At 41.3% G+C, this 14,228-nt stretch overlaps 1 protein-coding gene across 1 annotated transcript in view; it reads left to right on the top strand.

Annotated features, from left to right (window-relative positions):
- Positions 1-2,874: 2,874 nt before the first annotated feature.
- Positions 2,875-14,228, top strand: part of Ddah1 (dimethylarginine dimethylaminohydrolase 1) — a 146,687-nt gene continuing 135,333 nt past the window's right edge. The window contains exon 1 of the mRNA XM_048351690.1: positions 2,875-3,331. Coding sequence (XP_048207647.1) covers positions 3,029-3,331 — 303 coding nt within the window. The 5' untranslated portion in view covers positions 2,875-3,028. The remainder of the gene's footprint in view (positions 3,332-14,228) is intronic.

The raw sequence follows: 14,228 nt of genomic DNA, 5'->3' as shown, positions 1-14,228 counted from the left end.
CAGTTACATAGGTAAGGTAATGAGTACATTTTTTAAACAGTGTTATCCCCACCCCCATTTTCTCCTACTCCCCAGCATTTACTTCCCCACAAGTTGTAAAGTTCATTTCCAACATAGTGTCTATTGAGTATCACTGTTGCATTGGTTCACCCTTTGTTCCACCATTTCTGTGATTACCATTCCCTTCCTTAAATTAGGTAAGCTTATATACAGGACAAGAGGTACAGAAATTAAAAAAACAAAAAAAAAGTGGTGACAGGGAATAAACCAGAAGAAAAAAGAAAAAGATAACTGCAAACAGTATAATAAAAAATAAAATCTTCCAGTCAGGCACTGGTGGCTCATGCCTGTAATCCTAGCTTTAAGGTTATCCGGAAAGGAAACCTACCACATGGTTCAGGCAGAAAGGAGTTTATTGGGGGTAAAGCAAACTGCCAGACCATACAAGATGGAGTCTTGGGAAGACAGAGGGGAAGGAAGAAGGGAAAAAGAGAAAAAAAAAAGAGCAAGAAAGAGTAAGAGAGAAAAGGAATCAGAAGGGGACTGTGTTGAGCCAGATAATATAGGGGAAAAAAAGAAGGTACGGCCAGGTGGATTGGATGTGACCTCAGAGAAGGAGGAGGTAACTGCCTTCAGGTGTGCCAGTTACCTAGGTAACATAGGTACTGGGCGCAGACCTAAACTGGTGTGGGGCATCTGCATGGAGCCCTTCTAGGTGCAGATCTTACACTAGCTACTCAGGAGGCTGAGATCTGAGGATCACGGTTCAAAGCCAACCCAGGCAGAAAAGTCATTGAGACTTTTATCTCCAATTAACCACCAGAAAACTGAGAATGGTGCTGAGGCTTAAGTGGTAGAGCACTAGCCTTGAGCTGAAGAGCTTAGGGATAGCACCCAGGCCCAGAGTTCAAGCCCCATGACTGACCCCACTCCCACCCACCCCAAAAAACAAAAACCAACTTCCATTTCTTGGAGTTCATTTCAATAAGCATCGTTTTATAAGGTCATATGCATATAGCTATTGAACCCTCTTGATCCTCTGCTAATAATACCCCAGACATATTTCTTTGGGTCTGGCTTAGTTAGTGTAATATAATTTTTTTCAAGTCTTTCATTTCCTTTTTCGTATAAATGAGGTAGTGTTATTCTTTTTGATGGAAGCATAGAATTCCATTGTGTATATATATACCACATTTTCTTGATCCATTCATCTACTGAGGGGCATCTGGGTTGATTTCACATCATAGCTATCAAGAAAACTAATAATAACAGATGCTGACAGGGATGTGGGCAAAAGAGAATGCTACTACACAGTTGGTGGGAATGTAAACTTGCTCAACCTCTCTGGAAAGCAGTATGGACCTTTCTCAAAAGACTAAATTGCTGTGTCATAGGGGCAGACCCAGCAATCCCACTCCAGGGCATTTATCCGATTATGGTGTCTGGAAATTGATGAACAATGAGACCAGTCAGATGACAATCAGGGATGGAAAGAATTTTATTGAGCCAGAAGGGACTGGTGCACCAGGACTGCACTCGCGAGGTCAGGATATCAAGATGCATTCCCAAGCCATCTCAGAAGGTTGTTTTCAAACCCCAAAACCACAGAAAAGTTCCCTTTTGCCTAATTGTAGTGGCTCATTAATTTCTAGGAGGGTCCAGGAACCAGTTCATTACTTTAGAAACCAGTTTCTTGACCATACTGGAAACCATCTGGCTATCTGCTGACAAAACAAGATGTAGCTCTCCCTGGAGGGTTACAGGTATGGGCAATTGCAACTACATAATACAGAGTAAAGGGCCAGTTTCAGAAAAGTTTCACATTGAACAATGACATCAATACTGAACAATATTAGCAATACTTGTTGTATAACGTTAGTATAGTAACAGATTAATTATTTACATCACTTCAATCCAAACTAACACAAACAAGGCCACACCAAAGCCCAATGGCTATCTTATCCCAAGGACCAGATCAATCCTCAGATAATGATTACCAGATCACAGTTGGAGGATGACCAATAATCCACCTTTCTTGCCCATCTCCCCACACTTCTGCCTCTTCCCTCTGGAATCTCCAGGTTACAAGATATAGTCAGTACTCTAGGAAGTATTTAGGGGCCACTAGACCCCTTGATTTGTCCTTCCAGATGCTATTGAGTTGAATAAATCTTTCCTCCACTTATCACTTCCAGCCAGTATGTTGGGATTCTTGGAGCAATGGCTTTGTTCTAGAACTCTGATAGCCAGGGGGTCAATAGGCTAGTCCCCTTGCAGGCACTAGAGACAAACCTACCAGAATCATATTGTTGGTCAGAACTGACTGTTCTGGAAGAAACAGACAAGCAACAAACAACAACAAAAACCCTAGTCGTTTCTAGAGTTACATTGCTATGTACCTGTTCCTTGGATTCTTCTTGTGAACAGAAAGACTTTGTACAGCAATGTCATTTTTTAAAGAAAGTCAGAGGAAGGTAGATGAAGACAGGTTCACACCTACGAACCCAGGGAATCAGAGAGTGGGGACGGAGGTCCAAGTACATGACCACGAGTGTATCCTCCCGCGCCTCATCTGAACACTCCAGTGTAGACCACAGCCCGCTCAGCGAGTCCGTGTTGGGGGGAGGGGAGAGGGTGATGGGCCCTGTGCACCTGATGTGGAGCACAGATAACGCTAGGTCAGGGTGAGGTGATTTGATTGTCAAGACACCCCCCTCCCCTGACACGTTCGGGGTCCCTCTACTCCTAAAGTGCTCGCTGCTACAACTCCTGCCCGGACGGCCGCAAAACCGTGGAGCTCCCGGAGTGGGCGCGCGGGCTGCGCGCGGGCCGGCGCCAGGAGCTCCGAGCATGCGCAGTCGCGCGGGCAGGGCTCCGGGCGCGAGCCGGGCTGCTCCTGCACCACATTCATCCTCTGCCAAGAGGAGCAGCCGGGCGCTCTCGGCTTGGCGCGCGCTGTTCACGGGAAGACCCAGTCGCCGCGCCCTTGCCCGGGACCCCCGTGGTTGCCCCATCGCCACCTGGAGCCATGGCTAGCCTCGGCCACCCTGCCGCCTTCGGCCGGGTCACCCACGCCGTGGTGCGGGCGCTGCCCGAGTCCCTGTGCCAGCACGCGCTGAGGCGCGCCAAGGGCGACGAGGTGGATTTCGCTCGTGCCGAGCGGCAGCACCAGCAGTACGTGGGCGTGCTGGGCAGCAAGCTGGGGCTGCAGGTGGTGGAACTGCCGGCCGACGAGAGCCTGCCAGACTGCGTGTTCGTGGAGGACGTGGCCGTGGTGTGCGAGGAAACAGCCCTCATCACCCGGCCCGGGGCGCCCAGCCGGAGGAAGGAGGTGAGTGCCCGCCGGGCCCCGCGGCGCGAGGGGCGCCGCCCTCTCCCGGCGCCCGCGGCCGACTGACCAGGGACAGGGGGCGGGGGTCCCCCAGCTAGTTCACAACTTCCCGTGGAGGGCCGAGGGGGTGTGTGCATGGATGTGAGAGCCTACGGGAGGGAAGCGTATTGTTCACACCTCCAGGCTGTGGGGAGAAGATCCACGGAAGTGTGAACCTGCCCACTCGGGCAGGTGGATGGGCTGGGAATCAATCTCGGGAGCATTTTTATTTGTAGCAATTAAACAGCGAAGACAATGCCACTCTGGGTGTTTCCTAGGGAGTGGGGGCTGACGAAGGTACCCCTCAGGTGAGAGGGTGGAGTTCAGGCAGGGCCCCCAATAGGGGGCAGCGCCAATCGGTGATCCTGACCCCCCTGCCCCCTCCCCATCCTGGAGCGGGGCAGGTGGATGACATAATGTGGCACTGGTGCCAACAGACCTAGGCGTCCAGAGTTAGTTTTCAGTGGTGGCAAGTGAGTCCCAAAGAACGCGGGGGGGGGGGGGGCAAGCAAATGAATTTAAGGAGACTATTTTGTGGATGATATGTGTGAAATGTGTGTGTGAACGTGCTGGATTTCAGAACCTGTTTCTTTTCTCTCTCTCTCTCTCTCTCTCTCTCTCTCTCTCTCTCTCTCTCTCTCTCTCTCTCTCTCTCTCTCTCTCTCTCCCCCCATGTTGAGTGTGTGTGTTTAATTATAAATCGCTGTTTCTCAAGTTCCATAATTTATATTCTCTTTTTAACTTCCAGTAATGGAGAAAAGGGGTGGGGTGGGGAGGAGTGTGTATTCTCAGAGAATAGTGACTACTTTAAAATATTGCATCTTGTGAAAATGGCTTTGATTGTTTTGAACATAATGTAGGTTAGTGGGAAGAGACAATAAGAGTGAAGTTGGATTTCAAAATGTCACCTGGCTCAGGATTCTTCTTATTGCTGCTGGGGTCCTATGGCATTTCAAGGTGGAGGTGCTTCCTTTCATATGTGGAGGTTTCGGGGTTTTGGTTGGTTTTTCATTTTTGTTGTTGCTTACTCATTTCACACTGGAAATGTCTCATAGAGTTTATGAGTAAAATGTGCTTGTCTTTACCACTTGGAAGATGGAACCCTACAGGATCTGAAAAGAAGCATCTTCCATTTGTTTCTCACTGGGATAATCAGCTTTGTAAGCAGGAAATAAGAGAGTAACAGGTCTCATCCAATTAGCCCTTTTATTTCTTGTGTCACCATTTTCCATCTTTGAGTGTGTGAAATGCCCTACTGATAAGGAATGTCACCCTATTTGAATACCTTCAGTGTGTTCTAGGCCTTATGGTTAGAACAGTGGTTTTCACTAAAAACTGTAAACATCTTTTCAAAATGGTGCTCATTAGAAAAGAGTAATTCGGTGTCCACTTGAGACTCTCACTCACACTTATTCATTCATTTCATTCCTGTAATAAAATCTTCCATGTATTGGTCTTCTTGTTATAAGATGGAACAGTGATGTCTCCCCTATGACTGGACTTCAAAGTCTACGTCTGAAATATCAGAATGTGGCTTTATACTAGTATCAGTCCACTGCTAAGCTCTCTCTCTCTCTCTCTCTCTCTCTCTCTCTCTCTCTGTATGTGTGTTAGAGATAGAGAATGCAAGAGAGCCATAGGAGCATGTGTGTGCTGATCCTGCGGCTTGAACTCAGGGCCTGGGCACTGCCCTTGAGCTTTTTGCTCAAGGCCTTCACTCTACCACTTCTGGTATTTTGGATGTCAGTTTCTTAGAGAAAAGAATCTCATGGACTTTTCTTCCTGGGCTGGCTTTAAACCACAATCCTCAGATCTCAGCCTCCTGAGAATCTAGGATTAGAGGTATGAGCAACTGGCTCAGGTGTTTTTTGTTATTGTTTGCTGGTGGTGGTGGTCTTTTGTTTTTGTTTTTTTGCCAGCCTTGGGGCTTGAACTCAGGGCTTGGGCATGGTCCCTAAGCTTCTTTTGCTCAAAGCTAGCACTCTACCACTTGAGCCACAGTACCACTTCCGGCTTTTTCTGTATATGTGGTAGTGAGGAATCGAACCCAGGGCTTCATGCATGCAAGGCAAGCACTTAACCACTAAGCCACATTCCCAGCCCTGCTTATGTGGTTTTTGTTTTTTATTTTGCTGGACATTGAACCCAGTGTGCTTGCTAGGTGAACACTCTACCACTGAGCTACTTCCCCAGCCCCAGAAGTCAACATAATATAGCAGGGGTGGGAAACCTTTCTGCCAAAGGTCATTTGGATACATATCATTTGATAATATAAAATAATCAGTATTGGCAGACTGACAAAAAGAATCTGAGTCCACATTTGTCTTGTCACATACAAATTATTTCTTGGACCTTATATTGTTCACAGGTTGGATGTTCCCTACCTCTGTTGTATAAGATTATTAGTTTGGATCAGCTGCACTACTTCATTTCTGTGACCTTGGAGAAATTGTCTCTTGCCTCAGTTTTCTCATCTTTGGCTAGGCATAAAACTATCTGTTGCACAAGTGGTAATAAACTTACTGATCCTCCTAAAATTCTCAGTCAGAATGTTTCTGAATGTTGACTCTTGTTATTCACTTAACAATCGGTCAGAGAAAAGTGGCCCTTTGAAAAACAAGTTCACTGTGCATAATGTTGATAGTGACAGCTCTACTTCCCAGGGTAAAGGCAAGACATTTTCGTGTTTTAAGTTTAATCCTAAAGTGTTCTGTGACAGAGCAGTCAGCTTGGTCTCTGTCTGATCTCACCTCAAAGTATTTTTCTTATTGTACATGATCTAGGTCACAGGATAAGAAAGCTTTTCAGTCACGGAAAGGATACCAACCATCTGTTTTGGGAAAATGCTTTTAGTGAACAGGGCCATGCTGGGTAATGCACTTTGAAATCTCTCAGCACCAGATTTTGAACTTGGTAGGTGTTGAATCTTATGAATGAATGAATGGATAGATGGATAAATGAATGAATGAAATGCTAAACAGGAAAGCTTTTATAACTTCAAGGTCCTCTTCGGATTGCTTTATTTATTTATTTATTTTTGGTGATGCCTTCCTCCCTAACTGAAAGTCCACAGCAGCCAAGAAGTTATTTTAAGATTATTATCATCAATTTCCCTGCTTCCTCTCTTTACTCTCCATTTCATTCCCACACTATAGTCAACTTGGCTGTTTTAAAACTCTGATCTGGGGGCTGGGAATGTGGCTTAGTGATAGAGTGTTTGCCTAGCATGGACAAAGCCCTGGGTTCGATTACTCAGCACCACATAAACAGAAAAAGTTGGAAGTGGCTCTGTGGCTCAAGAGGTAGAGTACTAGCCTTGAGCAAAAAGAAACGAGGGACATTGCTCAGGCCCTGAGTCTGAGCTCCAGGACTGGCAAAAAAAAAAAAAAAAAAAAAAAGAGGAAGAAGAAAGAAAACAAAAAACCCCGCATATCTGATTCCTCTGACTAAAGCAGGGAGGGACTCCATTGAGCTTAGATAAACTCCGGGAGCTGGGCTGTTTTCCTTTCCAGCTTGAACTTCATCTCTGGCCCCACTGAAGTCTTTTGTCAACACATGGCTTATGCAAGGTTCTTTCTTTCAGGCTCATTATACTATTATTGCTTTTCTGGACACACAGTTTACCTTTCCCTGTGACCTCTCTCCGTTTTTCCTTTTACCTGGATGACCTTTTCATCCTTTATTCTCAGTTGATTTGTCATCATTAATTACACTCGGCTAACATTTATTGGGTACTTGCCATTTTCCACAAATAGCCAGATTTATGACATGCATTTCATAAGTGTTCACATCACCTTTGTGAGATCAACATGAACATTACTCCTTTTTTTTTTTTTTCTTTTGCTCAAGGCTAGCACTCTGCCACTTGAGCCACAGCGCCACTTCTGGCAGTTTTTCTATGTAAGTGGGTGCTGGGGAATCAAACTCAGGGCTTCATGAATACAAGGCAAGCACTCTTGCCACTAGGCCATACTCCAGCCCCTGAACATTACTCCTTTTGTAAAGCTGATGACACTGAGGTTTAGAGATGTTAAATAAATTGGCCAAGGTTATGAAATTGCTCCAGTGAGACCTGGATTTGAACTCAGACTTATAGAATTCTAAAACTCTAGTCCTACTTTCCATCATTTTAGATGTTAGCTTTCCCAGCACAGGTGGATTATCTTTTCATGAACTCCATTAACCCTCTATACTTCCTCTTATGACATTTCTTATACCGTATATTGTTGCCTGTTTATCTTTTGTGTCCCTCACTATTATGTGAAGGGAGGGATCATGTCAAAATTGGTACATATTTTGTTTCCAAAGTTCTTGCCCATAATAGGGACACAGAAAATAATTTTGTTGAACAGATGTTTCCATGATTTTAGATCACATGGTATTTTGAAATTGTTCAGCGTTCCAAAAGTTTTATTATGAGTGTTGATGATTTATAACTTTATTTTTCCTTCTTGACTCTATTGTTGTTTTTGTTTGTTTTTATACAAATCTTGGGAAGTTTTTTCTTAATCAAAACATTATGCTATTTTAATGACATTTTTCCTTGGAAGAAAGAAAAATAAGAACCAAATTTGGGGCTGGGAGTATGGCCTAGTGGCAAGAGTGCTTGCCTCGTATACATGAAGCCCTGGGTTCGATTCCCCAGCACCACATATATGGAAAATGGCCAGAAGTGGCTCTGTGGCTCAAGTGGCAGAGTGCTATGCTAGCCTTGAGCAAAAAGAAGCCAGGGACAGTGCTCAGGCCCTAAGTCCAAGGCCCAGGACTGGCAAAAAAAAATTAATTAAAAAAATAATTTTAAAAAAGAACCAAATTTAAGAAAATATTCACGAAATTCCATTGCCTCAATGGGGGTTCCAGAAGCTAATAGAATTTAGGCCCTGTGTCTAGAAAATTTAAGTTTTAGTGAAGGAAATGACATATACAGAAACATCATTAAATATGTCAATTGTCTAATAATTCTGTGTCTTCAGGATTATGAGTATCTTAATATCTTTAGTACTCTGAAGACAAATACATTTTAAACCTGGAGATGTATACCATATTACAAGTGAATCCTGCTTATTTTTATGGGGGGAAATCAACAAACTATCTAAAAGCTGAAATAGGACATGTGACAGGCTATGAGGATTTGGTGTTTTAGAAAGTATTTAAAATTTTGTATGGATAATGCATTGCACTGTACCAAGTTCAAAAAGTGTAAGATGATATTCAGTGAAAGTCTCAGCCCTGTTTCTACTCTTCCAGCTAGTCACTTACTAATAATACCATTTTTAAACCTTCCTCCAGTACCTAATAAATGATTAACTGACAAAGCTTACTTAAGCAAAATTGTGAAACATATCCTATGTCCTTTTGCCCTTCTTTAAGAGCAGTTTTCTCTTTTCTCAGGTTTCACATATTCATATAATAGAATAATTCTGACTCAGAGAAAAACTACCAAAGCACCTTTTCACAAAGTGATAATAACTTTAATTATTCTACCCTTGATCATTGATACTTCTTAAAGAAGACAATGCATAGCAAAAAGTAGTAAATCCTAGAATAAAATTAGTCATCAAGCTAGAAGATGGGGACATAAATGGAAAGAAGTGAACAGTATATAATTGGATAGATAGTATCCTTTTATTTGGACACTTATTAACACTTACACATTTTGGTCTTTGGCTTATTCTTTGTTACCAAAAAACCAAAAACAAAACAAACAAACAAAAAACTTAACTATCTAGGTCCCTGTGAATGGTAAACATCAAAATTGTGATAAAAAGCAATAACATGTATTCCAAGTTTTTGGGTGTGTGAATCCTGGGAGATGATATTATTGTTAGCTCTACTTGAAAGATAAGGGAACTATGTTTCAGGTAACCAAGGTTAAATAACTTGACTGAAGTCACACACAAGTAATAAATTACAGAAATGAGATTTTCATGGAAATGTGTAGGTTATTTTTTTGTTTGAAATGCTTAATGCCAGTTGAGGGTAATTTTTAGAGTATTATTAAACAGTTGTATCATAGCCTTGTGAAACCCATTTTACACCTCAATGTTATACTGTCTAACTCATGTTAACTTAGCAGTTTCACTTACCTTATCTCATAAATGAGAATGGATTATTTTCATGTTAGTTTTTTAAAGAAAAAAGCACAGTAATTTGATCATTTTCATGACCATTCTTAGTTACCTGGACATAATTTGTGCATAATTATGTCTTATTCACCAGCACAATGGCTTATTTGTTTATTTTTGCCAGTCCTGGAACTTGAACTCTGGGCCTGGGCACTGTCCCCAAAATTTGTGCTCAAGGCTAGAGCTCTCCTACTTTGAGCCACAGCTCCACTTCTGGCTTTTTCTGTGATTAACTGGAGATAAGAGTCTCATGGACTTTCCTGCCCAAGCTGGCTTCAAAACGAGATTCTTTTTTTTTTTTTTTTAAATGTATTGAGGTTTGTTTTTTTCTTCTTTATTGTCAACGTGAAGTACAGAGGGGTTACAGATTCATATGTAAGGCAGTGAGTACATTTCTTTTTTTTTAATTTTCTTTTTTTTTCTCAAATTTTTATTATCAAACTGATGTACAGAGAGGTTACAGTTTCATACGTTGGGCATTGGATACATTTCTTGTACTGTTTGTTACCTTGTCCCTCATGTCTCAGCCTTCTGAGTAGCTAGGATTACAGGCATGAGCCAGCAGCACCTGGCTTGTTTTGTTTTTGTAATAGAGTCTTGCCATATAGATTAGGCTGGCCTTCAACTCTTGATCATCATCAGCCTCCTAAGTTCTAGAATTACAGATGCATACCAGCACATCTAGCTTTCTTTTTTCTTTTTAAAGTGTACACACTTTCTCCAACTTCTGGTTAACTTCAGGTGAGGACACTGTCCTAAACAGAGTAGAAGTTACTCTGTCTCCTTCCTGGGTAGAAAGGGAATGTGCCCAAGGATGTCACTTGGCAGCAGATAACAGTTCTTGATAAATCCTCTCCTCCTACTGATGGTAACAATTATGTCTTGTCTTGATGTTTCTTTTTCAACTCTTCTGCATGGCCTTGGCAATAACAGTTGGAAATTGATGTGTTACGGAGACTGGGATGTATCCAATAATGTAATTTTGAATGCCTTGAAAATTAAGAACCAAGCAATGAGTAGGGAATGACTTCTATTAGACACTATTAGCTGAAAATGAGCTTTCTGCAGAGATTCTTAGAATCATTAGGGAATGATTCTAAGATTAAGAAGACAGAGCTGGATCCCTTGTAATTCAAATATACTGGAAAATTGCCTTTGCATGTATTTAAATTCTTATTAAGCTCAAATTTCTTCAAAATTAGTTTTATTAGAGTAATGGAAGGCATCCATCTACTGGCATAAACCACAACCAAAGAAAAATCTACCTAAGACTTTGGAACACGCATGTTTTCCTCACATTGCCTTGTATTGTAAGTATATTATTTGTGTCAGTTTTATAGCCTCAATATAAATTGTGAAATGCTTGTTTTAAAATGAGTACTGGTTATTATTTCTTTCATTATCCTCTTTTATAAAAATCTATAACCACTCAAAGCCTCATTTTCTGAATAAAGATCTGGTATGTAGTGGTTGTTCACTACCCCTTATCAAAGGAGTATTATAATTAAAGATAAAATAACTTAAAACTTTACTGAGAAAGGATTCATTAGTATCTTACATAGTCCATGGTGCATTTTGCACTCTAGCAAGTATATAAATGCTTCTTAACCATAACTGAAATCCCCTGATTTTCCATCAGAATGCTCATGTGACCTTTGAAATAAGCATTCATTGCTTTGCTCTGCTATTAAATAGTAAGTCTGTCAGAATACTCACCTCCTTCCATAAGCAGACACTTTTTATCTGCATAGACAAACAGGAGTAATCTCAAGCAAACAAGAAATCTCATTTTAAAATGTGTGCATATAATGCCATCCTAATTTACTTTGTCAATGTCAAATAATTTAATAATGCCTAATGTCTTCCTGAAGCTGGTGCTGAAGAAGCAGTAGCGTCACATAGAAAAGAATAAATCACCAGACTTCATACTCTTGTTTTTATATGCCCATATTGCCCAATCAAGTATGATTACAAAAGAAATTCAAATGGCACAGTACAAAGAATTATAAGATTGGCTTAATTTTCCCCAGAAGAAAGTTATATTGACAAAAATCTCTGTTTAGATTAGCAAATTAAAGGGAAACAACATGTAATCTGTTTTTGGAGCATGATGGACTTTTACGGGTAAGTTATCATTTTAGTGCAGATATATACATCAACATTTTGGTTGATTTGAGTATATAAAAAAAGACAACTTTGACTTATTAGAAACATTGTTGGCTGGGTGCCTGTGGCTCATTCCTGTAATCCTAGCTACTCAGGAGGTTGATGGTTCAAAGCCAGCCCAGGCAGGAAAATCTGTGAGATTCTTTATCTCCAATAAACTACTCAAAAAAGCCAGCAGTGGCACTCTGGCTTAGATGGTAGAGTTCAAGTACCAGGACAAGCCAAAAATTTGGCTTTGAATTCTTTTTTTATATGGGTTTTTTTTTCTTTTCTTTTGGTGGTTTTTTTTTTTTTTTTTTTTTTTTTTGGCAGGGGGGGTGGGTCCTGGAGCTTGAACTCAGGGCCTCACACTGTCTCTGAGCATTTTTACTCAAGGTTAATACTCTTCCAGTTGAACCCCAGATTCACTTCTGGGTTTTTTTGGGGTTTTTTTGTTTTTTTTTTTGGCCAGTCCTGGGCCTTGGACTCAGGGCCTGAGCACTGTCCCTGGCTTCCTTTTTGCTCAAGGCTAGCACTCTGCCACTTGAGCCACAGCGCCACTTCTGGCCATTTTCTGTATATGTGGTGCTGGGGAATCGAACCCAGGGCCTCATGTATACGAGGCAAGCTCTCTCGCCACTAGGCCATATTCCCAGCCCCACTTCTGGTTTTTTGGTGGTTAATTGAAGACAAGAGTTTCATGGACTTTCCTGCCCTGGCTGGCTTTGAACTATGATCCTCAGATATTAACCTGAGTAGGTATGATTACAGGCAAGATCCATTGTTGCCTGCCCTTTTTATTATATTGCTTAAGAGATATTATGTGTTTTTTTTGTTTGTTGCCAATCCTGGGACTTGAACTCAGGGCCTGAGCACTGTTCCTGACTTCTTTTGGCTGAAGGCTAGCACTCTATCTCTTGAGCCACAGCGCCACTTCCAGCCTTTTCTGTTTATGTGGTTCTAAGGAATTGAACCCAGGGCTTCATGCTAGGCAAGCACTCTACTACTAAGCTACACTCCCAGCCCAATATTATGTATTTTTACTTTGTTTGGTCCTACAAGTTATTGGTGTATTCAGGCAATCATTTTCCTCCTGGGTCCCTAAATTGCCATACTATAATGTATCATACAAACATGGAATACTGTAATGTATACATTTCCTGTATTATCTGTTGTTAAGCAGGTAAGAAAAACTTAATTTCTATTTGGTGTTAAAATATAGTTTTATTCACAGATTTCTTTATCTTAGTAGTAATCAGCACTGAATCCCATGTTAATACAATCAAGGACAGTCTCAACTGAGAATGCATCTGTAATTATGGTTTGAACTTCCTACTTGATACAGGAGGGAGGATGATGTCTCTGTTACAACACTCACTATGGGTGTCGGGGGAGGGTGTCAGAAGACTGCTTTGATTTCTGAAATGATGTTAAGAATCAATATTCACCAAGCACCAGTGGCTCATGCCTGTACTCCTAACTACTCAGAGCCTGAGATTTGAGGACCTGTGCTCTAAGCCAGCTGGGCAGAAAAGTCCCTGTGAGATCTCCAGTGAACTACTCAAAAAAGCCACAAGTGGCACTGTGGCCAACTGGGAGAGTGCTTGCCTTGAGCACTAAGAGGCCCAGGCCCTGTGTTCAACCCCCAAGACAGGCAAAAAAAAGAAAGAAAGAAAAGAATTAATATTCTTCTAGCTTGAAGATTCTTTTCTTTCAATACCACTCAGGCGACATTGGGATGAAGAGTGTAGGATGAGATGGGAAAATGGAGTGGAGGGGGAGGGGATAGTAATTTAGTAATTTATACATTCATAAGATAGAATTGAATTTTGATGAATAAAATATATTGGGTTTACTCAACCCAAGACATTATACTGTTCCACTTAATTAACCAATCATATAAACATGTGTCTTACTAATGATAATCCATTATAAGATGAAGTTGAATCTGCTAAATCTCAAAAGCTCTGTTTATTCAACCATTGGTAGCACATTTGACAAGTAATTTTCCTTATAGAGGCTTCAAATAAAATCCATTGGGATTGGGAATGTGGTTTGGTGGTAGAGTGCTTGCCTAGCATGAGTGAAGCCCTGGGTACAAGTCCTCAGTACCACATACACAGAAAAAGCCAGAAGTGATTCTGTGGCTCAAGTGATAAAGTGCTAGCACAGAACAAAAGAAGCTCAAGGACAGCCCACAGGCACTGAATTCAAGACCCAGGATTGGCCAAAAAAAAATATATATATATATATATATATATACATTGAATTATCATAACCCCCCCTAGACCCTTGTAATCACTTTCATTAAGGTTCCCCAGTAGATATTCTTGTGTTAAATAGGAGTCAGTGGCCAGAAGACATAGGTAGCCCAGGTTATTCATTCTTCTAAACCTTTTACATATTCTTTTCTGATGCCAAAGTTTTAGTTCTGTCTTCCAAATTTTAGTTCCCATCTCCCCAAACTTCATGAAATTATTTTTCTAATAAAGACAAAATGTAATAAGTACACATTTAAATGCAGCCTTACTGTAGTTAGTATACATAGTAACAATGTTAGCCCAATACAATATAGACATAAAAAATGT

Source organism: Perognathus longimembris, chromosome 7, assembly GCF_023159225.1.
Source record: "Perognathus longimembris pacificus isolate PPM17 chromosome 7, ASM2315922v1, whole genome shotgun sequence".
Lineage (NCBI taxonomy): Eukaryota > Metazoa > Chordata > Mammalia > Rodentia > Heteromyidae > Perognathus > Perognathus longimembris.
This window is presented reverse-complemented; position numbering and strand designations above follow the sequence as displayed.